Here is a 22,353-nt window from a genome sequence, read left to right as displayed (position 1 = left end):
CAGGTTATATTGTATTCGTGCTAACGAGACCTATTTCCATAGGAAATCAAAGTTTCACCGCCTATTTGGATAATTGCGCTGCCCTACGTCCGGGTAAATGGGCGTAATGGACCTAATTACAAAGATAATGTTTCTTCGCTGTGATTTTATCGTCGGGGAATGATAAAGGGATAAACTTTATCTGCACAAACATTTTGGCACAAACTTCATCGGCGTTCAAACGGATCGAGACGTGCGTGTTTCCGTGTCGGGACTTAAGTCAAGGCGTACGGTATTGACTCTTGGAATTCGCCATCACTCTGCCGTGTATATTTTATAATAGGTATCCAAAGTCTAACAAAACCACGGGACTCCTCGTTCGGCGAACATGTTCACCGTGCAACCGTAGTAATATATTATACTGTACGCGGATGTGACGACTCGTCTGCTATTGTGTTCGCCAATTGTTCGCGAGTCTATCGCATTGTACAGGCAAAGTCTGCCAGACAAACAAGTTATATAGTATGCCGAATCGCCTCGGAACACATTATGTTTGTCGGTAAAGTTTATAATGAGACGTCACGCGCGAGAAGAAGATTCAACCCGGAGATAATCGGAATTCCGAGTTAGTAATCTCCAATCTAAGATTGTCCGTCAACGTTCCATGCATCGTTTGAGCGATTCCGATACTCACAATTTAGCTTCCTAGAGCATATAAGTAACATAAGCGTGTACAATCTATGCATTAAAACTTTATAAATAAGGAACGAGATTTTTGAAAAACGGTTATTTGCTACCACTATGATGTGGCCGTATGAAATTTAATAATCTTACATCTACATCTACAGCAAATCTCAAGTAAAGAACACCGACCTCTGTATAGTTAACAGCAAAGAACAATATACCGAACATAGTATCGTTATAACATGCTACAGCGAGTTTTACTTTATGAAACGATCCTATACATATATATGTACAAATTATAATGAAAAGTAGCTTTTCGTCTTTTTATCCTCTTCTCGTCTACAAATATAAATACATTAATTTAATTGACGCTAACTACTACACTTTAATTAATTAAAACATCAGAAAACGTTAATGGAGATTTGTTTACTTAATCCCACTCTGGGCGATTAGTTGGTAAAAGATATTGATTGCGAAGACGTGGTACAAGATTTGTATGAACTTTTATAGATATATATTATAATTTTTTTAAACAATTTTTTTTTTATTTAGAAAATATACAATCTGTACAATAAGAGCACAATAACTGTTATAATATAATACATAATAATAATGTTTCAGTTCTATGTTATTTATTAGAGAAAAATCCATATTAAGCAATATATAATATGTTTTTCTTTACTCATCAAATGACAAGTATAGTCAAGTGTCAACAATAATAATTAATAAACATGTAGTATGAGTATACTTCAATGAGGTGTACAGTCTGAAAAAATCATATTGGACCGTCGTTGGTGTATTGAAATTCTGACTGGCAATAATATTTAGTTTATACTCATAAATTAATGAAGTCTTTTTTCGAAAAACACAAGAGTCATTAGTATTGCTATACGCCGGTAAAGCTATTAAAGAGGTTTTCATCATATAACGCTTATAAGTGTCTACAAAACTATACGTTGCACGTTTTAAAGCAAAACTCGTAAAAATCCGTACGTCATTCCAGATAGAAAAATGAAATAAAAATGAAAAAACTTCGAAAGCAGTGATATTGCACCAATAAAATATACCAAGCCGTATTAGTTTTACATTTCATTCGTAGAAGTGTCATTTTTCGGCCAAGTTTTTTTTAATGCGCTACCATTGTAATAATTTGGATAATTATATATTTTAATTTTTTCGTTATATTATTTATTTAATTACATTTTTTGCGCCCATCCAAAGACAAACGAAAACGTCGCACTGGGACTGTGCGTGCGATTTCCAAATGCGTGTAAAAATCAATCGGCCAAAAGGTCCTCGTGGAAAAATACGGAACGGTCGCGTGCACAACAACAAAACGTGTCACCGGTCGGCCACCCTTTTTTCGGCGGCGTGTGCACTGATCTGACGGTCCGGAAGTAAACCCGTAATGCGTTTAGATTAAAAGCACCGCACATTGTACGAAATCAGCCGACAACGACGGTGGCCTCTATACGTCTATCGGCACACCGATTTATATAACGTATTATTATATACTGACGGTTATTTTTCAATTTTTCTTTTTCAGAAAAAAGCCTTGTTACCGGTGCGTGGTCATCCACGAAAAACATCCTAACGTACTACAATACAAAGAGAGTAAGTCGCATTTCTTTCAACAAAAAAAGTAATAACACAGCACACTCGTTACCCGGTGTCGGTCAGTAATAATGGTAGTACGTATATACGGGGGGAGGGGGGGGGGGAAGGGGGACGGAGGCCGGTGTGTGCCGAGAAAAACGTGGCTCTGTCGTCATCGTCACGCCGTTTGTCGTCGTTGCGGGCAACCGAAACGATTGTCCGAAATGCGATTCACAATTCGTAGCCGAGTAAAGGCGGAAGTAAAAAAAAAAAAAAAAAAGTTTTGCAAAAGCCAAAAGTCGTGACCGAAACGGGGGGATAGATTGTGCGGAAGAGAGCAGCCGGACGTTAATTATTTTTCATAGACCGTTTACCGGAAACTCACTCTCTCCGTCTATCTTGGAGCTCTTGTGCCGTTTACAACGAGACCGCGATAGTTATATTATTTAAACGGGCACTTCGGAAACTTTGTACTCGCTCTCCAAGTCCACGACGACGACGACGACTTGACCGGGTTTTGTTTGATTTACGGCCGTCTTTTCCACAGCATTCTGCAACGAACAAGGCAATCTGAAAACCATCTGTTCGCTGATCACCGGCGATGCGCTACTCTACTCGATGTTTCGCGAGTCCGGCAACCCCATGGCCTGCCCGTTCAAACCCCCCTACACGTTCACCTACAACCGGGGTCACGGCGACTGCAAAAACCCAGTGTCTACCGTGGACGCTTGTACGCAGGACTCCAGGCTGTTGTTCAGGTACCAAGCGTGCCCGGACGTCGAAGGATCGGAGAGCACACGTGAGTACTGTCAGTGTATTTATTACGGTAATATCGGTTAAACGTGATGTGACCAGAGTTATCTCCGCCCCGGTTTTGGTCCCGTCGAAATCCGAAAACGATTTGCAAATGTCCAACCATAAACAACAGCGTTCAAGAACGTCCGCAGCAAACGTTACCCGTTAAACGAATTTAAAAAAAAAATCCCTAAGTTCCTTGTTGAACGTGAAGTTAAGATGTACTTGAGCGAAATCGTTGAACTGCAAACGAACGGAATAGCCGCCATAATATATTACCTATGTCAAGTCAAGCCGAAAAACCCCCAAAAAAAAAAGAAAGTTCCATTGTAACTGTTTTGTGGTCGTTATGTTTTTAATCTCGTGTATAGTATTTAACCTTGTTCCTGGCCTTTATCATGTTTTCATTTTTTTACACATAAATAAAACGTTAATATAACTATCATGTATAGTAATAATTATTAGTATTGTAACAATGGACAAATTCTAGGTCCGTTTACTTCATTTGTCATAGCTGAATCGCTCATTATATTCACACTATGTCTGTCAAGTCATTATGTAATTGATTATTTTCGTCTTCTGTCCCTCCGACAAATTAGCGTCAAACGAATAAAATATTTTACTCTGTTTGAATACAGCCCGTGTACACTTTACAAAATGACTACAGGTTTATTAAACAGAAATTCATACCGGTCTACACAAATTAAAAATAATATTAAGGCCAAATTGGCGTTTCGTTTTATTTAAATGTTCCGCGTCGTAACCGTCTGGAGGTTTTTATTTTCTTTCTCTCATTTAAACACACACACACCCACACAGATGCGAAAAAATGTGTAGGAATATAATACAAGAATACCGAGTATACTTACACTTGTACTCATACTTTGGTCGTTAAGAAAAAGTTTTTTAATCGTTTAATATACATTTTTCTGGTAGATATTTCGGGGTAATTTTGTTTCTGGTTTCTTGGCTATAAAAACGGTACTCGTTTGAACAATGCCTAAAACAACTTTATTAATAAAAACGAAAATGGAAAATAAACACGTTTTATTAGGTACACAACGAGTAGTGTAAAGTAATCGGGGGGAAACTTTAGGGTTTCCCAAATTATTCAAACAACGTACATACATGGTTTAATATATAAGAGGGTGAATTTAACGACGACCCTAAAGTACATAATGTCACTTAGTACTCGCATCGTTTTTGACAATCTTCAAAGTACACATATTTCTAGTTTCGGAAAACCGACCACCGCTTTCGGCATGAATCAAATATGTAACTGGTACTAAACCATAATATTTAAAAAAAAATTTTAATATCGTTTCCGAATAAACAAATAAATAATTAGATTGACCTCGGCAAAGAGGCCAAATTAAATGCGTGCGTTTATTAATGTTGTCTTTTTAGTCGAAGAAGTCGAGTGCATTGCCGGATGGAAAGAAGGCTCCTACAGGTTCTTGGTGGGCAGGGTTCACCACAGCAACGGTATTCCTATGTCGACCGAGGACCGCTTCAGGTGTTTCATATACGAACGAACGACCACCCAAAGGCAGCTCAAAGGCCCCGGCGAAATCGAATACAAAGTAGCTCAGTCGGGAGACGCCACGTGTAGTGGTCTGTTCAGCCCGTTAGAAGGGTCAAGGACTATGATACTAAAAAAAGGTACGTGCGCGGTTCTTTCGGTTTCAGCAGAAATGGTTGTAAATATTTCTTGAACTGTACAATTAGGGTGGTTTAAATTTTAACTTTTCTTATATTTTTAATTTGGCACCGCCAAATTTCGAATGAATTGAATGATAGTAACATGTGTTCTTCGCTGGTCGCAGAGCCTTCGAAACACCAAAAATAGTGCTCAATCAGCTAAATAAGAAAATATTGAAATCGGTGATTTTAATTAAAATTGTTTTGCATTTATTTGATTAGAACCTATATAAAAGATGATTAAAAATTCGTTAAAACATCAAATACTACTTTATTAAATAATAAGGTCCCATGTTAATAAATCCCAAAAATATAAAAAATCCTATTTTTTTTTTTTTTTTTATAAAAATTTAGTGATTCCAACTTTTCCCTCGGGAATTCAATGTCATTTTTTCATTTTATAGTCGAATACTTAGACGAATGTCAAATCCCAGCAAAAAGTGGTTTGAATAATTCCTGCACTTTGAGCAAATTAAAAATGATTAGTTGAAATTCACTGATTTTAATATTTTTGTTATTCATCTAGTTGAGCCCTATTGTTGGTGCTTCGAAGGTTCTGCGGCACGTGTTCTTATCGTTCAGTTCAGTTGAAATTTTGCATGCTCACGTTTTTAAAAATATTTAACACACTGAGGGGGTTGCAAATTTTAAATTATACAACAAGTTAATACTTGGACCACCCTACTGTATACATGTATAATTTTTTTCATCTTTCCATTCGTAGAAACTTGGGAGCCTAAATGTAGTTTTCCGTCGTGGCTGACGGGTAACCAGAGGTGGAGGACGTTGGACCACGGTAAGACGTTCACGTTTCCGCACCATCACAACAACAGCACCTTGAAGCTGGTGACCAACTTGTTTGACCTCTCGTCAACCACTCAAATGGTGCAGACCGCCAACCAATTCGCCTACAATCAACCGCTGGTGGCGCCGATGCCTGGCCACGAGATGAAGTTGTCGTGCCAACAGGAAGTCCACGTGGCCACGAACCGCTTCAGAGTCATGGCGCACTACGTCACCGGATGGTAAGCAACCTAGAACCTTTGACGTCAGTCCAGGGGTGACTATAGTAGTTTTAAAGCGATGCAAACAGAATGGCTAAAGTCAGTCTGCCCAGTTAGAATGAAAAAAAAATACCGTTCAATATACCGTGATGATAAGATATCAATGATAACATTTTTTTTTTTTTTTTTTGAATAAAACGATAATATTTCATGATTTAGAAACATGTTTTATCGTGTACAATACCAACCGCTCAACAATGAAGAATTATTTTTCTTTTGTGTGGTCATGCTGGTTTTAGCCTTTCTATTTACCTCACTATCGCATACAAGCTAGTAGCCATGTCGGTTCGTCTGTTTGTATTATTATTATTTTATGCTTTAGTCACTCGTGCGTTATTTCTCGTTATAATCGTGCCCTTTTTTCTTTGCAGTCAGAGCGGATACATTTGCCTGGATTTCCAAGGGAGGTCCGGCGACTTGGCACAGCTCCAAATAGGTAAGTCGCCGCGTTTTAATCCGTTCAGACACCGTCCGGTGCGATAAACACATAAATGCGATGTTTCTTTTATTTATTTTTTTTTTTGTTCCGACAAAATTCAGGTCGACCGAGTAGAAGGCCCGAAGACGCGTGCAGTTCACCGAACTTTGATCCGCACACAATTGATTCAATTACGTTAGTGGGTAAGTCACTGATTGCTACAATATACTGCGAGTGTTTGCCCCGAACCGATCCACTACAATTTCCACGTTATCCCGTTAAAATAAATAACCAAAACGCCATTGGGAATACTGTTTTGTATTGTCAGCGTACACGGGCAAATATACCGTACGATGAATAGCAAACGGCATCATTCAAAAACTAGTTGGCGTGAAATACGCGCCGTTTAATTTCGTTTTGTATTTACTTTTTTATTGGCATCAGACAGTTAAATATACGGTTAAAATGACTCGCGTGACAATCAATCAATTGTCCACTAAAATCAATTAGTTCAATTAGCAAAAAAAAAAAAAAATCATCGCAATCATTGGTTAGCGTTAAAAATAATAATCGTAATTGATTTGGATATTGTATATGTTTGAATAATAGACCAACGTGGTTTTTTTCAATAAATATTATTGATTGTACAAAAGGCGTCATATTATGACAGGTGATTTTTTTTAGTAGTCATTTGTAAAAATATCAGTAGTGTCTATACTTTTCTATAGTTTAATGTTACACCTATGAGTTCGACAAAAAGCCGGTTAATGTTGGGCTGTTATTCTATTGATAAGAGCAAAGAAGTATTATTTACATTGCCATCATAATACGTATGTTAAAGTCTTCTAACCGAAGTTTGATAAACAACTCCATGATGATTTCAGATTTCCCAATTATAGATAATATTTCGGATTTCTATAATTGTAACAAATAACATAACACAAACAATTTAATTTGAATATGGCATTATCAATCGTCGTAACAATTTAATTATGTAGTGTATAAAATGGTTGTTCACAAACTAAGGTTTGACGATTTAGTTTATATGTAAATTAGCTAATGGAAAATTGAATAACTTAAATTATATTAACCAACAAGACAAACAATTCAATAAACAAAGTTTATTATAATACTAATAATGATGAAGTTCTATGACGAAAACACATTCGAATGACAAACGTTAATATTACATGGTAACAATAACGGTTTGCTCAAAGTTTAAGGAGAAATTGTGTGATAAAAAACGTCTCCGTCCTCCGAGTGTATGAAATCTTTGCGGAGAGAACTAAAGGCCTATTTTTTTATTCCGGCGTTTAACGGTAGAGTGACGAATCTAAAAACATATATTTTTACATCTTTTCTTGGAACAATTTTCTGCTTTTTTAATATTGAACTTAAAACTGATCGGTATTCAATTGAAAAACAATGTACGCATGAACAAATAGCAAACGATAAAAACTGATACCTGGAAGAGATTCTGAGAATTCAAATCCGTTGTCGGATTGTGCTCATCGCGCTGTTAAATCCATTGGTGGTACGTTGGAACAAAATTAGACAGTTTTCAATATCCAAAATATTACGATAACTTCATACGTACCTATGTCACGTTTTGTTCATTGTTTTGGGACTATCGTACAGATAATAACATGTAACACGATGACCTGACAGAACCGCCGGAAAAATGTATAATAATATGTGTGTGTCTTATAGTCCGGTCGACTGGCATTTCTAGAAAACAATGAATTTGCCGCGCGTGTTAAACAAATTGCATTTTTAACGAAAGCCCTTTTTTGTTGACAGCGCTGAAATCGGATTACCGAAATTGTCCTTTCAGAGGAATTTACACGATTGAGAATATCGGCAAAAATATCGCACGGAACGATGCGTTATCGCCAAACAAGAAAAATCTCAACGTGAGTATAGTATACGTATAATATATCATACACATTGTGTATACATTTGGTGTATACGAAACAAAAACGTCAATACGGGAGTATGATAAATGACTCGGGGGGGGTTTTTGTTTTTTTTTTTTTGTTCAGTTACCGATAGATTTGTTAACTTCTGACAATCATCCGACGGCGGTCGTGCTGACGACCACCTCCTCGCCGGCGCCGAAACGCCATTCCGCCGAGTACTACGAGAAGTCGTCGGATGACTGGAGCGTGACTTACAAAAAGTTGCAACCGGACTTGCCGAGCATGGTCAGGTCCAACCGGAAGAACTCGAGCAAGGAGTTCGGACGGCTTAGCGAGTACGACGACGAGGAGGGCGAGGTGGTTTTGCGCAGGGTAAGGAGAAAAGGTCGGCAAAACTCCAACAACAACCACAACAAGGCGGTTGAAGAGAAGTGTTCGTTGAACTTGACTTCAATAACTTTTTCCTGTGGATCGTCCGACGCTCTGGAGTTGCGCGCGGAATGCCCAAAAGCGTTTCACATAAAATCAAGTAAGATGTTTTGTCGATTACATTTTTGCTCAATGTTTATATGTACCTAATAAAATCAGGTGATATTTCACCAGTATTATACTTCTGATTCGATTTTCGAAATTTGTATTTGATCTCGAATATTTGTCCTGTGTGGTCTTTTTTGTATTAGAGCTTCTTGCAACAACGTATTCAACTTGGAACACAATACAGTACATCAGCTACATCTAGGAAATTGTAGAATAAAATCGCTGAGCAATGACTACCGATTGTATAATTTTGAATTGAATCCAACACTGTATCCGTGTGTGTAACATATTAAAGTTAACTTGGATGTCACGTGCACTTTCAACTTTCATATGAAGTATATTTTAAAAACCACTTGTTATCAGGAGCCATTTCAATTGTCGCCGACTGGACTATAGTGAATAAGTCAGGCTAACAAAATAATATTTAAAGAGTTTTTAAAAATCGTTTTGACTCCACTAAAGTTCGTTTAAAAGCTTTATACAAGTTGTCAGAAAGACCAAACATGTATACAGAAAAAACCTTGAAAAGTAAAAATATTCCAACACTTATATAATATAACCATTATTCACATAAAAATGTTGATTAATGATTTCAATTTATTATTAATCTTCATTATTTATTATTCAGAACCTGCCAAAATATAAATTTAAAATTTTCTATAAAAATGTTTTAGGTTTTCCTGTTTTTAACAATAAAAAGCTAAGTTTTTCAACTTTTTGTATATATTAATGTAAAATGTTATTAAAGGGCTTCAAAACTATTTCGTGAAATCTGACTATAATAGTCATTTCAAACTGACATTAATACAAAATCGATACTTTTTTCAAAAAAATTTAATTAAATAATATTCGACTGTGTAACCATTTTAGACATATTATCGACCACGCAATAATAGTTTTATTCTGTGTTATTATAATAACAATAGAATATCAAAGTTACCGATAATATCATCGCAATCAAATCCTACTACTTTAATAATGTTTGAATTATTAGAAACTCACACATTTGACTATGTCGTTTGTTAAGAATTGATATTAAACGTATTTACCAGACCTCTTTACTAGAACAGACAAAAGGTTGTCAAGTCAGCTTACCATATTATTATTACCTATATTTTTAATTACACCGTAAAATACAATTTGATTAACCCTCAAAGTAATTAGTAGACTAACGCCACTAATTATTATTTATAAGCTTAATGGTGCTTTATGCGTATAAACACTATAGTTCTATAAAATTTAAATACATTTGAAAGTATAATTAACCCAAATTAACCCTTTTCTCCATTAATAATGACGTAGAATCTAATCTGTATAAATATAGTTTCATATTGTTTACCGTTAAATACATTATTTTTTAAACATCTATCCTTAGAGGATTATAAACTCGAAGTATCCTAACTTTTATTATTTACCATAATAAATATGTAGGGGTTTACTGAAAACACTATTAATAAGAATTACCAATTTTGAGCTAGCGTGACTGCTCATTTTTTTAAAATTCAAAGTGTCATTTTTTATAAGGATGTACCTTTACATTTAAGGAAAATTTGTAGGAAATTTTGCTAGTACCTTACGTATAGCTAATACATACTATCCCCCAGACAGTGAAGAAAATATTAACATGTGCGAATAATTACAACTTTTTGCTCCATAAATAGTTTAATATGATAAAACAAAATTTTCCTATACTATTTAAAAAATATTCGTTGGGTTTTGGTGGGGGAATATAAAACCATGATAAGTTGAACATATTGTTCGAGGAATATTGTCGAGTGGTGTTCAATTTGTACTATACAAATATTATAGTAAATAATAAAATCATTCAAGTGTATTAAACACTTACAAAAGGCTTAAGCTTTAATATGGAAAACGCCATAATTTCTAAATACATGTACGTAAGGAGTACGGACAAACGACAGTTGTGTATTCAATTTGCCTATGCAAAACTCCGTGTTATTGGTAAAACTTCATACTGGTAAAATATACAATTATTACAATAAACAATATGGTAAAACTACACAAAGCCCAGTACACATTATTTTTAGACTAAAATATCAAATATCTTTTTTATTTAATTTTTTTTTTTCGGTAAGATCGAGTGGGGTGATAAAAAACCTTGAACCTAAGTCGAGGAGAAATAAAATCGACGATCATAAACCGCAACACTCAGCTCAGAATTTATTTCTTACACCTAATAATATTCGAAAACAAATTTGAAAAAAGTTTTCCACGTTTTACCGTTGCATAATATTTAGTAAATGCGCAAGAAGAATGACAAAAATGTTGTAAAATAAAATAACCTTTTAGTTTTAGTTTCACCATAGTTCCTAATATCTACTTATAATTTTGGAATTCCCGTCATACTGTGAGTATTTGTTACAGGAAATTATATTATATTAAATCCCATTTTTTGAGTACGTCGTCGAGTGGCTAACAAACTTTATGATTTTTTTTTTTTTTGAATTTTACTGTTTTGGGGTGTATATCGATATTTTTTTAAAAGCATCCAAAAGTTCCGATCCGTCAGCCATTGTTTGTAACTATCGTATAATAATTATCGTATCGTTATTTATTACATTGTTATAGCAGCCTTTGAATTTCGGTCAAACATAAGTTTTGGGGTGGTAAAGAATAGAAGGGGGGGGAGCATACCGGTAGTTGGGTTGCGGTAAAGGACAGGGTGGAATCGTAGAAATACCGATTGTGGCCCGCCGGAAATCCGGTCAAAATTTCCGGCAAATGACCTGGCCTTACGTCTAAAGGCCCAAAGGCAACGGGGCAAACCAATGGGTAGGGAATGAAAACTTAGTTGGACAACGGTGGCAATGGAATACTACAGCGTGACACGTCAGTTGATCCGGGTATACCGGCCATTGTTTACAGCGGAGACTATCTGTATTGGATGCCTAAAAATATTTAAAACCTCCTTTATTCAAATTATGTACAATATGTACACATACACACACTTTACGGTTCTCTGTCTGTTTTCCCGGAGCTACGATTTAAACCTCAGATTGTTCGGCGAAAGGGTTTAAAAAAGCACAAACAAAAGCTTTATTTTGGGGAAATTGAATAAATAAATAAAATTACCGGTTTTTAATATTTACTCGCTAAGGGTCTATGTTATATTATTTTGTGTTCTAACGAAATCCCTTCGTTCAACCCAATTTATAAGTATTTGCCGAAACAAAATTTAAATGTATGTACGCATTTATATAAGAGAGAAGGTGGTGCGTATTATCTATAAGTATGTGTTACAGTATTTATTTTTCCATTAGATCGAACGGTATTAATTTAAACTTGTAAACACTATACAGTCGACGATTTTACTGAGTAATCATCCTATTCGTTTACAGTCAACTTTTTAATTATGTAAACACTTTTCTTTTTAATATTTCAAATCAAATTTCGAAAGTTTTCTTTTAAAACTACAACTCAAATAATGTTTTTAAAATTACTCGATACATTTTTGGGTGATTGGATTCTACTCATTGCAGTCGAACGTTGATCAACTATGGTTATGGTAAGTCGACTGTGCCTAATTCCAAAAAAACCGGCTAAAGAGCGTTCATAGATAATAAACTATCGAGGTATAATAACAGAGAGAGATAAAAATATTCTAAAAAAACAATAAATAATATGCTCTAATTATGATAACGATTTTATACTGAACATTATATTTTTCTAAGAAAAATAACGCTGTATGGTTAGACAGGAAATTTCTGTATAATTTCATTATATATTAGTACACTTGTTTTTAACCTATGACGTATTGGTCGACCACTGGTCAAGTCGAGTGGAGTTTCAATTTTTTTATTTGTATATGGATAACTATTGCCTAGTAAAGGCAATCTTAGTTCGCAGTATAAAATCTGTATTCTATTCTTTAGTATTTTTTATGTGTGGTGATTGCCGATTAGTATTCATGGCTTCACAGTTACATATATGTACTAATTTACGGAGAAGTGAGGCAATATTCTTGAAATATGACGATATCAGTAAATAGTTATGATGCTAAAACGCGTATATGTATACAATGCATTTAAAATAAAATTAAAAAAAAACAAAATATATCAATCGTAAACGTTGTCGGTTTGTAATTAAAACTGTACAACGTAGGTGCATTTTTTATGATCACAATATACTACAAAATAGTTGATTTTAAAAGATATTTTCATTTGCTTACAAAATTGAAAATAAAGTAGTCTTGTCGCATGGTTGACGGTCTTGTAAACAATCACTGTTAACTATTAGGGTAAATAGAGATAAATGGTTGGCCCAACTGAACATTTAGTTGGCCGAACTAAATGCATAGCAAGTAGCTTTGACTAAAAATTTAGTTTGGCCAACTATTAGTTTAGTTATTCAAACTAGAAATGTATTATGTCCCTATATTAACCATAATATTAGTTGAACCAGCAATGTACTTTTTTCTATGCGCTACCATATAGTCTAAAACTAATTATGATAACGGCAAAGATAAATATTTGAACAGGAGTAGTAATAATAGTAGGTGTTTAATTTCCTACAACATTGTAAAAATGTAATCAAATAAATATACAGGAAAATGATTTCTTTCCGCAATGGTCTAATAAACCACTATCCGTTTCTCGCACTAATGTTTATAAAGTTATAACTATAGTGTCTATACACGTCATGATTATTATGTCAAAAATATGGTGTTCGCTTTTTAGTAAATATTAATCCTTCATCAACGTTAAAGTTACTAAGCGCTTACTATATTATATAACATGACACACAAAGAACCAAAATATTTGTGTACTATAAACAACACATTACAATACAAATGTTGTAATATTTACAATATTAGAATCAATTTTAAATATAAACTTTTTTTAAGACAGGTTTTTTTTTGTTATATAGTTCTAATTATATTGAAGACGACTTCATTTAAGCTTGTATGCCATCGATGTAAATATTTGTTTAAAACAGTTGTTAAAAAAATACGTTTTTTAATTTTGTTTTTTTTCTGATTGCCCTTGGAGAATAAATCATTACCAATTTTTTAGAATAAAAAATAAATCTTTTATTTAATTTTTCTATGGGCGTATTGAATTTGTAAAAAAATATGCGAATAAGTGTTCAATATTATGATGAATCATTTTTGTATAAACAAATCGCAGTTATAGTTAATGTACTAATATACATAGACAACCTAGAAGACCAAAAGTCAGGTGGAAACGTTTTGTAATGAAAATAATAAGAAACCAATTAAGTGAACTAAGTACCTATTTAAACAAACGCAACTCATTGATGATTTGTTATTCCAATCAATTAACACAATGTATAATATATAGCGATAACGGTTAATTAAAACAAATGCGTTTTTGAATAGATGCATGTTTTGCAAATTTATGACTCAACTATTACAAGAATATTGTTATAAGTTTCATCATTAATAGTATAGACCTCACTTAATACCATATAAATGTTGCACACAAGTTTTTAATAAAAAAAAGCAATAGGCTATCGAATAAAAAGGTGGACGTGTTTAGGTAATAAATTAATTTAGTCGTTAAAAAACACAAGCCATTATTTATAAAGAACGATTGTTTATGCAAAAATTCAAATAGAAATAACAGTCGACAGATTTTAATAACACGTTTTAAGTTTTAAAGTTGAACATTGGTTAAACTATACAAATATAGGTCATTCTGATAAAAAAAAACATTTTTGGATTCTTTCGGATATGTACATTAAATGATGTAAGACTATACAAATAAAAAATATATCTCGTACAAATGTATGTATATTTTATATGTGTTATTAGTTCATAAGACCTATGTCCCAATGTGAATTTGCAATATGAAAGATAGATCATAAATTATTCAATATATATATATATATATATTATATACTACAGAATAATCTTGTCTTTTAACAGCGCATTGTGATGAAAAGTATTTAGGCCGAAGAAATTTAAGTTTAGATATGTCCGAATTTGGCCACGGCTTTATAGATATTTCAACTGGAATTTATATTGAAAGTTCTTAAAGTGTCCCACAGTGTTTATAATGTGTCACATATTTTTGATAACATACATAGCACAATTGACATGTATGCCATGGTCAAAATGAACACTTAAGTTGGCAGATAAATACTTTATATAATATGTTATGTATTGTGCTTGTCATGCCGAAAACACTCTGTATATACATATAAGAAACAATAATAGAAAATAAAATGTTTTGACATAAAATACTTTAAAAAAATTATCCTTTTTTAAAACTAAATTTCAAATAATTCACATTTATAAAATGATACTAATATTTTGAAAATGGTTACTTTTTTCGGTAAAGGGAGGAATTGTAACTTATTAAAGAAATAAGGGATTTTTTTTTTCAATTGCCAACATTCGATGTGTGATTAAGAAATTAAAACCCATAAAAAAAAAGCAAACTACTAATAAAAATATATGTATATATATATATATTTATAGATGCTGAAAATGATTTTAAGCCATTTGATAATATTAGCTTTTTAATCATTATTTTAGTAAATGACAGGTACAAGGCAACTACACATATAATTGTCAAAAATGACCTTTTGTTATTTTAGCATGAATAGTTTATTAATATACACTCGCTACTAGTTTCATTAACATATATAATTAAATGTCAACAAAAATGGTTGGTGATGGATACGACAACAATACATAATTTTTTTACAACTGTTAATTGTCATTTTTTTAATTGTTTTTTTTTTGTCAACTCGCAATATAGACTTGCGTAAAAATATCCAAGAAACCTATTAAATTATTTAGCACGACATTTTTAATGTTTTTAGATAAACATTTGTATTGAACTATGACAAGCATTTTGTAAAAAAACGTTTGTTCGACTACTTTATGAGCATTATAATCATACATTATGCAAAGTACAAAATTTAAACATGCTATATGGATTATTTAAAAATTTGTCAATTGATTTTTTAACAATAAATAATAATTCAATTTATTTTTGAATTAGGATCTTCACCGAGTCAGGTTCGAACAATGACTTCCGATATAAAATGTACTATTTTATATTTATGCCTAAGCACTTAAATGACGAAAAATTGTTCAACAACTATCACAATTTATAAACAAATATATATAAAACAATTTAAAACAATTTCATGTATATCTGTCTCCTATTTTACCAGTGTACAAATCGAAATTCCAAAGATAACCATGTTTATCAGCTAACGACCATACCTTATAGCCTCTTTTTGTTGGTTTTTAGGCATGTATTGCTCTAAAGATGATCGCCCTTTGAATGTAATCATAGACTCATCAACTGCAATTATTTTGTGTGGATAGTAATATTTTTGAAAATTGTCTCGAATTTTTTTTTAAAAAAGGTTAAACTCTGTAAAATTTATCAAAACCTGTTTCGCCCCTCTTTGGCATAACCGAGTTGTAATTTAAGTGTTAAGATGAGAGGAGCCAATCAAAACGATTTACAGTTATAAGAGAACTTATGTATTCATCATATAAAAGTCTAAAGATGTAGACCAGTAGTCTCTATAACTTGGCAAACGTTTTGTACCCATTCAAATACTTATACTTACGGAAAGTCATAATTTCTTGTTTATCAGTAGGAGTATAACTTTTCCAGTTTTAATTTTTAATTGGTGTGCATACAAATTTGTTACACAAGTGAATCTAGTATTTCGTTTGAAAATAATAATTGAAAGGCTGAAAACGGAGTGTGGTCATCTTCAGTATTAATCAAACTAGTTGGACCGTCGGCGCACGTAAATTCGGGGAGAAGTTCCTATGAAATAACTTTACTTTTTTAACCATATTGGAGCAGTAAATTCAAAATTATTTGATGCTTCATTCTCATTATTATTGGGTTCCAATGTGTTTTCAGGTGAATCATTTTCGATAATATTGTTTTCTAATTCGGGGACTTTTAGTAATTGATAATTTGGTTCCTGATTTATTGGTGGAAATAAAGGGTGACGAATATTAGTATGGTCAGTTCTAAGATGGGTTAGTGTGACACATTGCTTGTCGATACGAATGATACCAGATGGCTAAATTAGTCATTTCATAGAATAAATTAAACATAATTGATTTTTTCTTGTAACCCGATAATAAACAAGATTATAAAATATTTAACAACAGAGACAGCAAAACAGGGTTTTTTAAAATAAATAAAATCTATACATTTAAAATGGTGGGTTATTTTTCGTCCCGCTATGCCTCAAAGAGTTAAATCGAAAAACGACCACTACACAGTTGGGGAGGGTGTAGAAAATAATATAGTAACAATAACCGGTGGTGACTTAGGAGCTTAAGACCACCCAAGAACTTAGCGTCCTTGGGAACCCGAACGCCTTTCCTGCGTAGTACGTTCAAAACTTAAACGGGTGTGTAATTCGTTTTAAGTGACTAGTAACATGATAACACATATGACAGGTCAACCGATGGTCAACTGGCTACCGTCTAAACAAGTCCGTCCTTTGTGTAATATACGGGTTTAGCTTGTACAAACACTGTAACCATTAATTATATTACAGTTTTGTTACAATACTAAGGTGATTTTTATTTTTTTTTCATTTTTTTCAAAGCTTATAAATGTCACGGCAGCTGGAAGGACAACAATACGGTACATCAAATAATCGGTAGCGATTTGCCAACAGCGGCTGGTTGGAGGAAATTGTACTGCGTGTCCTACATCAAACGACCGCCGGACAAGGTGCAAGTTTACATTCACTCTGACAATTGCAAGTCCAACGGCGAGAACCTGACCGAACAGACGGGACTGGTGTTGTCGTTTGACATTTCACTGTCGCCCGCAGGTGAGTGCTAGTTTTGCCTTTGTTATTAAAAAAAAAATATCTTCAACCTTTCCCATGAAGGAAACATTAGATCACGAACATGTCTAATGATTAGCTGATTTTCTGTTTCTTTCCCTACACATCTTATAATTATTTTATCATGCATTTCTTATCAACTGTTTATCTTATCGATAATCACTTATCAGTTATCCAGGAATTATCGATTTCCACTTGGCACGATTCTTTTCACCTCATACTATTAGAATTTAGATGGAACATATAATTAGTTATAGACATGTTGATGTTAAATTGTTTTAATCGTTTTCCAATTAATTTTACAGGCCAAAAGCCGTGCAGTGAGGTCAACCGTTCGAAGTCGATACGAGCCACTGCCTTGACGGTGATAACAGCTGTCGGTATTCTATTTAGCTTGCAACAGCTACTACTGTTGCCGGTCGGTAGATGATTCAAGAGATTTCGCGAAAAACGCACATTATCGTAACGATTTCCAGTTAATTCATCATATTATTGTAATTAAAAAAAAAAAAAAAAATACCACTAAAAAAAATCGTGTTTTCATCATCGTATAAAGCCATGATAGATAATTCGACAACGCGACCGCACACATTCGAGGTTAGGGCAATCTTGTTTGTTTACTGAGGTCTGAGACAATGTTTCACAATACTCGTATAGAGACGAACGAACGAACGCCCGGTGCCTGGTGTATTTGTAAAATGATAATATTTTGTAAACGCCAGAGCGTGTCTGCGTTTTCCATAAGACTGATAGCCATTATTGATTGTATAGGTAAAATAATAATTATTTGTAATATTATGAATTCTTCGCCGAATCGCAACGAGAGTTCCATCACTTTTCGTTCCGTATACGAGTACAGTGAATCCATTGTCTAAGAGAAAACAGTTTGTTTGAGAAAACCGAAAAATCCAAACGAATCGTGAGGGTGGAAGAAGAGATTAATATCTGTACAGTTTGCTAAAGAGTATTGGAATATTTTCAAAGAAGACATCTTTTTCTATTTGTTTTGTATTTACATTTTTTTTTTTTTTTTTTACAAAATTCTACTGCTATATAGGGTCACGCATAAAAATAGTAAAAACGTGCAAACTATTAATTTTTTAATGAAATATGGTCGATAACATTTTAACTAGTAATGTTTTCAACTTATTTTTTTTATATATGTATACAAACCTACATTAAACAAAACGTGTAATCAAAATGCGGGCAATAAATTATTTTTGTAAATATTATAATTAAAACACTAGTGATAATTTTATAATATTTTAAGAAGTATCTTGAATGTCTATCCTAGAAACATCATTGAAAAATAGCAATAAATTCGTTTAGGTCATTTTTCTACTCGTATACTAATGATTATATACTCACTTCTAATTTATAGTAATTAATGTTAACTTATGTACCTACTTAATGTTCTGCAAAGAGCTTGTATTAGAGACATACAAGATTTTAAATAGCCGCCAAAAGTATATTAGTATATTAGTCGACAAACAAAATAACATTTCAGGCACAGACCGGTTGGGGCTTCTACTTTGGTGTTTGTCTGTATTTAATTAAATTTAACAGGAGAGTATGAAAACGGCATTAACCCCATTAGAAAAAAAAATGATTTACTAGTTTTTCTTGGATTACCATTCTATTATTTCTAGATAGGCGCCTGATCAGTTTCAAATTTCATAATTAGAATAATATCCTAACGAGTAATACAAGTTACAATATTGAAAGCAATAAACACAAAATTACATACAAGACTTTTTGTTTGGAATTATTTCTAAAGTTTGCAAACCTAGCAAGGCATAGACTGAGGTATACTGTAAATGTTGATTGTATTTTGTCGAGCCAATAACCAAATAAACGGCCGTATTAGAGAACAAACGCGATATAGTAATTATTATTCTTCTATAACGTTTATTTTTTCTTTATATCCAAAAATTTGTACATTTTTTTGGTTTTTTCATTCGTATGTGCTCTCCATTCGTATATGCAAAAATATTACATTTTAATTATATGATAAACTATATTGTTATACAGATTTTGACCAAAACAAAAAACAAACAAACTTACATAATATATTTAATCATAAAGCGTTATGACATATACAAAACCTTATACAATATACATATACAAATATGTATAGGCATTGAAATGCGGCGGATATGCTTGTATTTTTTTTTTTTTTTAAGCCCGAAGGGAAAATCGATTGATTGTGATAATAGTGTTATGGTGAATATTAATTGTATTGATTAAGAATGATTTTTTTTTTTTTTAAAGCTAGTCAACAACTGAATGTAATCGAATTGTACAAATTGCGCAATGAACTATTGTGATGTTCTATTATGTATTTTTTTTCATTTTTTTTTTTGAAACGAAAAAGCAATTTATTTTAGGGTTTATTTTTACGAAAAAAAATTTGTTAGACCGTATATTATATTATTATATGATTATATAGATTACGTAATTAGACGATAAGGAAAAACGACGTACAATTTAGACTTAGTCTAATGTAATATTATATAAGTGTATTAATACTGTTGAATATTATTTATTATTTTTGTTCGTATTTTATTTTATACTATACATAGCAGTTTGAAATTTAGGTGCCTTGGTAGTTAATATCAGTTAGATCGTATTGTTAGTATTTTTCTTTTCTTATCTATTTGAGAGTACAAAATAACAAATAATTTCATACCTAACTCACGCACAGTTTCCGCTATAATATGTATTAAATTGATGATATAATATAAGTCTAAATACCTTTAGACTGATCGCTTGGCGTACCTATAACTACGCAAAACTACCGACTAAACATTCTACACAGCTGAGTATCCCGAGAGAACGATCCGAATCCCAAGTGCACGGTGTCTTTCATTGAGATAAAAAACTTGAAAAAAATGCAAAATCAAATTGATGTAATAGGGATTAGGGTACGTTCTTTCGGGATACTGTCTTAAAATAGTTTCATCACTTCCACGTCACGTTCAATATCTTCTTGTCAACAACCTTTTGTATGTTATTATAGTTATTTTTTTTTTACACTCAAATTATAAATGATACCTACTCTTGGCGTTATAAAAACGTTTTTGAGGTTTAGAGCCATATTATAATTTTTTTTTAATAACACGTATATTTGACGCATTACAAATTAATTAACAATAGAAAAGTAAGAAAAAAAATATTAACGACGGTGCAAAACGCAGCTGAATTAAACTATTGCAAACTTATCTAACAAAATATATTTTAAATAGTTTAATAACAAAAATTAGTCACATTTAAGAACAGTTTGTTAACTATTATGTATATTTATTTTATTTTTGTCGTTGTTAATGGTAGGAGTTTTTTCATTTTTTATGTAAAAAACATAAAGTGTTTATCTACCGGATATTACGATTGGAAAGTAGTTTATTATGTATAATTATTATTATTATTATTATTATTATTACCATTGTAACACGTTTTCATTTGTCTTGTAGCTGAATTAATAAAAAACAAATAATACTATTTTAGCTCAACGGTTGTTTTATAATATTTTATTTCTTAAGTTGTAATTATTATTATTATTATATATTTGTGTCGTCTCCGCGTCTGATGACCTAGATAACATTGCCATCAATACTTCACACAACAGTTGACCTTCCACAAAGGTTGCATAACCTCAGCGGTGTTGGTTTTTTTAGAATGGGCTTTATGGTTATAGGTTTAGATATTTGCGTTACGTCCAAGTATGTGAATTACAAATTGTTATTTATTATTATTAGGTATTATTGTAATACATCACTCGCGCTGGCTACAAAACAACTCCGCTTAGGTTACGTTCCGATTGTTTATTAAACTACTCGGTAAAGAGTGCCTATACATCTTGTTAATACTCATATACATGGGTTAGTCGGTAAGTGTGCTTCCTCATAATCCGTACACGCTTAATCTTCTTTTTAGGACATATACACACGCCCAAAATAAAAATGTCCAATAATATATTATATATTTGTAAAAATGTCTAATAAATTTAAGTATGTAACGCAATCGCGATAATGTAAAAATATATATCGCCGTAAAACACACGTTTTACTAGTATGATATTGGTAAACAATAATATGTAATAATCACTACTATAATTATTTACTGACACGTGTTTAGTGTTATGTTAACTATTTGACATGATTGAATTATAGGTACCGAATTGTTCCGATTATTACTTGTAACATAATCATATTTTAACGTTTGAATCATTTAAGCATATTAAATATTTTGACGTTCGATCAAATTGATTTTATATCATATTCAAGCAACAATTTTAAGTGTTTAACGCGTTCACTAAACAACCATTTAGTAGTTTAGGTTCTATATTGATACTATTATATTACATTGTAATCTATATAGTCCCAAGAGTGTTATACGATTGTGTAGGAGTCACGTGGTAACTTTTTATGAATAAAAACTTTTAGGATTTGTGTCAATTTCAAGATTTTACTTTGTGGGATGTAAATATTATTTAAATGTCACCCAAAAGTGAGTAAACATTAAAACATATGACATAAAAGTTAAAACTAGTAATTGTAGTGTTTGTATGAGTCAGAAAAGCTATAACTCGTTTAAATGGGAACTATATAGGAAATTTCAATCATCACAAGACGTTCAGATACGTCTTCTTCTCTCTTTTTTTTTTTAAATTTGTATCGCAAATTTGTACCACTGTCTAACTATTAAAATTATATTTCATCAAACAAAATCACTTCAGTTATTTCAAAAAATATTTTTATTTCAAATTAAGATAATTTTTCAAAATATGCCATAAAAACTGAAACATTATAATTTAAAACCGATTTTTAAGTCA

The 22,353-nt window shown here is 32.3% G+C and overlaps 1 protein-coding gene across 5 annotated transcripts in view; it reads left to right on the top strand.

Moving 5' to 3' along the window:
• Nucleotides 1-20,945, top strand: part of LOC126841905 (uncharacterized) — a 158,185-nt gene extending 137,240 nt beyond the window's left edge. For 4 of the 5 annotated variants that reach the window (XM_050578681.1, XM_050578679.1, XM_050578678.1 and 1 more), the window contains 10 exons: nt 2,210-2,277; nt 2,807-3,058; nt 4,462-4,716; nt 5,480-5,780; nt 6,191-6,255; nt 6,360-6,440; nt 8,038-8,150; nt 8,280-8,685; nt 17,277-17,507; nt 17,828-20,945. In XM_050578681.1, the coding sequence (XP_050434638.1) occupies nt 2,210-2,277; nt 2,807-3,058; nt 4,462-4,716; nt 5,480-5,780; nt 6,191-6,255; nt 6,360-6,440; nt 8,038-8,150; nt 8,280-8,685; nt 17,277-17,507; nt 17,828-17,952 (1,897 nt within the window). In that variant the 3' untranslated portion in view covers nt 17,953-20,945. Of the gene's footprint in view, nt 1-2,209; nt 2,278-2,806; nt 3,059-4,461; nt 4,717-5,479; nt 5,781-6,190; nt 6,256-6,359; nt 6,441-8,037; nt 8,151-8,279; nt 8,686-8,836; nt 9,227-17,276; nt 17,508-17,827 lie in introns of those variants that run through there. The other variant, XM_050578682.1, reaches the window with a different exon arrangement.
• The last annotated feature ends 1,408 nt before the right edge of the window (nt 20,946-22,353 follow it).

Source organism: Adelges cooleyi, unplaced genomic scaffold, assembly GCF_023614345.1.
Source record: "Adelges cooleyi isolate 19-005CV unplaced genomic scaffold, UGA_ACOO_1.1 ACOO_flye_CR_arks_rails_tigmint_CR_PRNA_41, whole genome shotgun sequence".
Classification (NCBI taxonomy): domain Eukaryota; kingdom Metazoa; phylum Arthropoda; class Insecta; order Hemiptera; family Adelgidae; genus Adelges; species Adelges cooleyi.
Note: the sequence above shows the minus strand (reverse complement) of the source record. Positions and strands in the feature narration are given on the sequence as shown.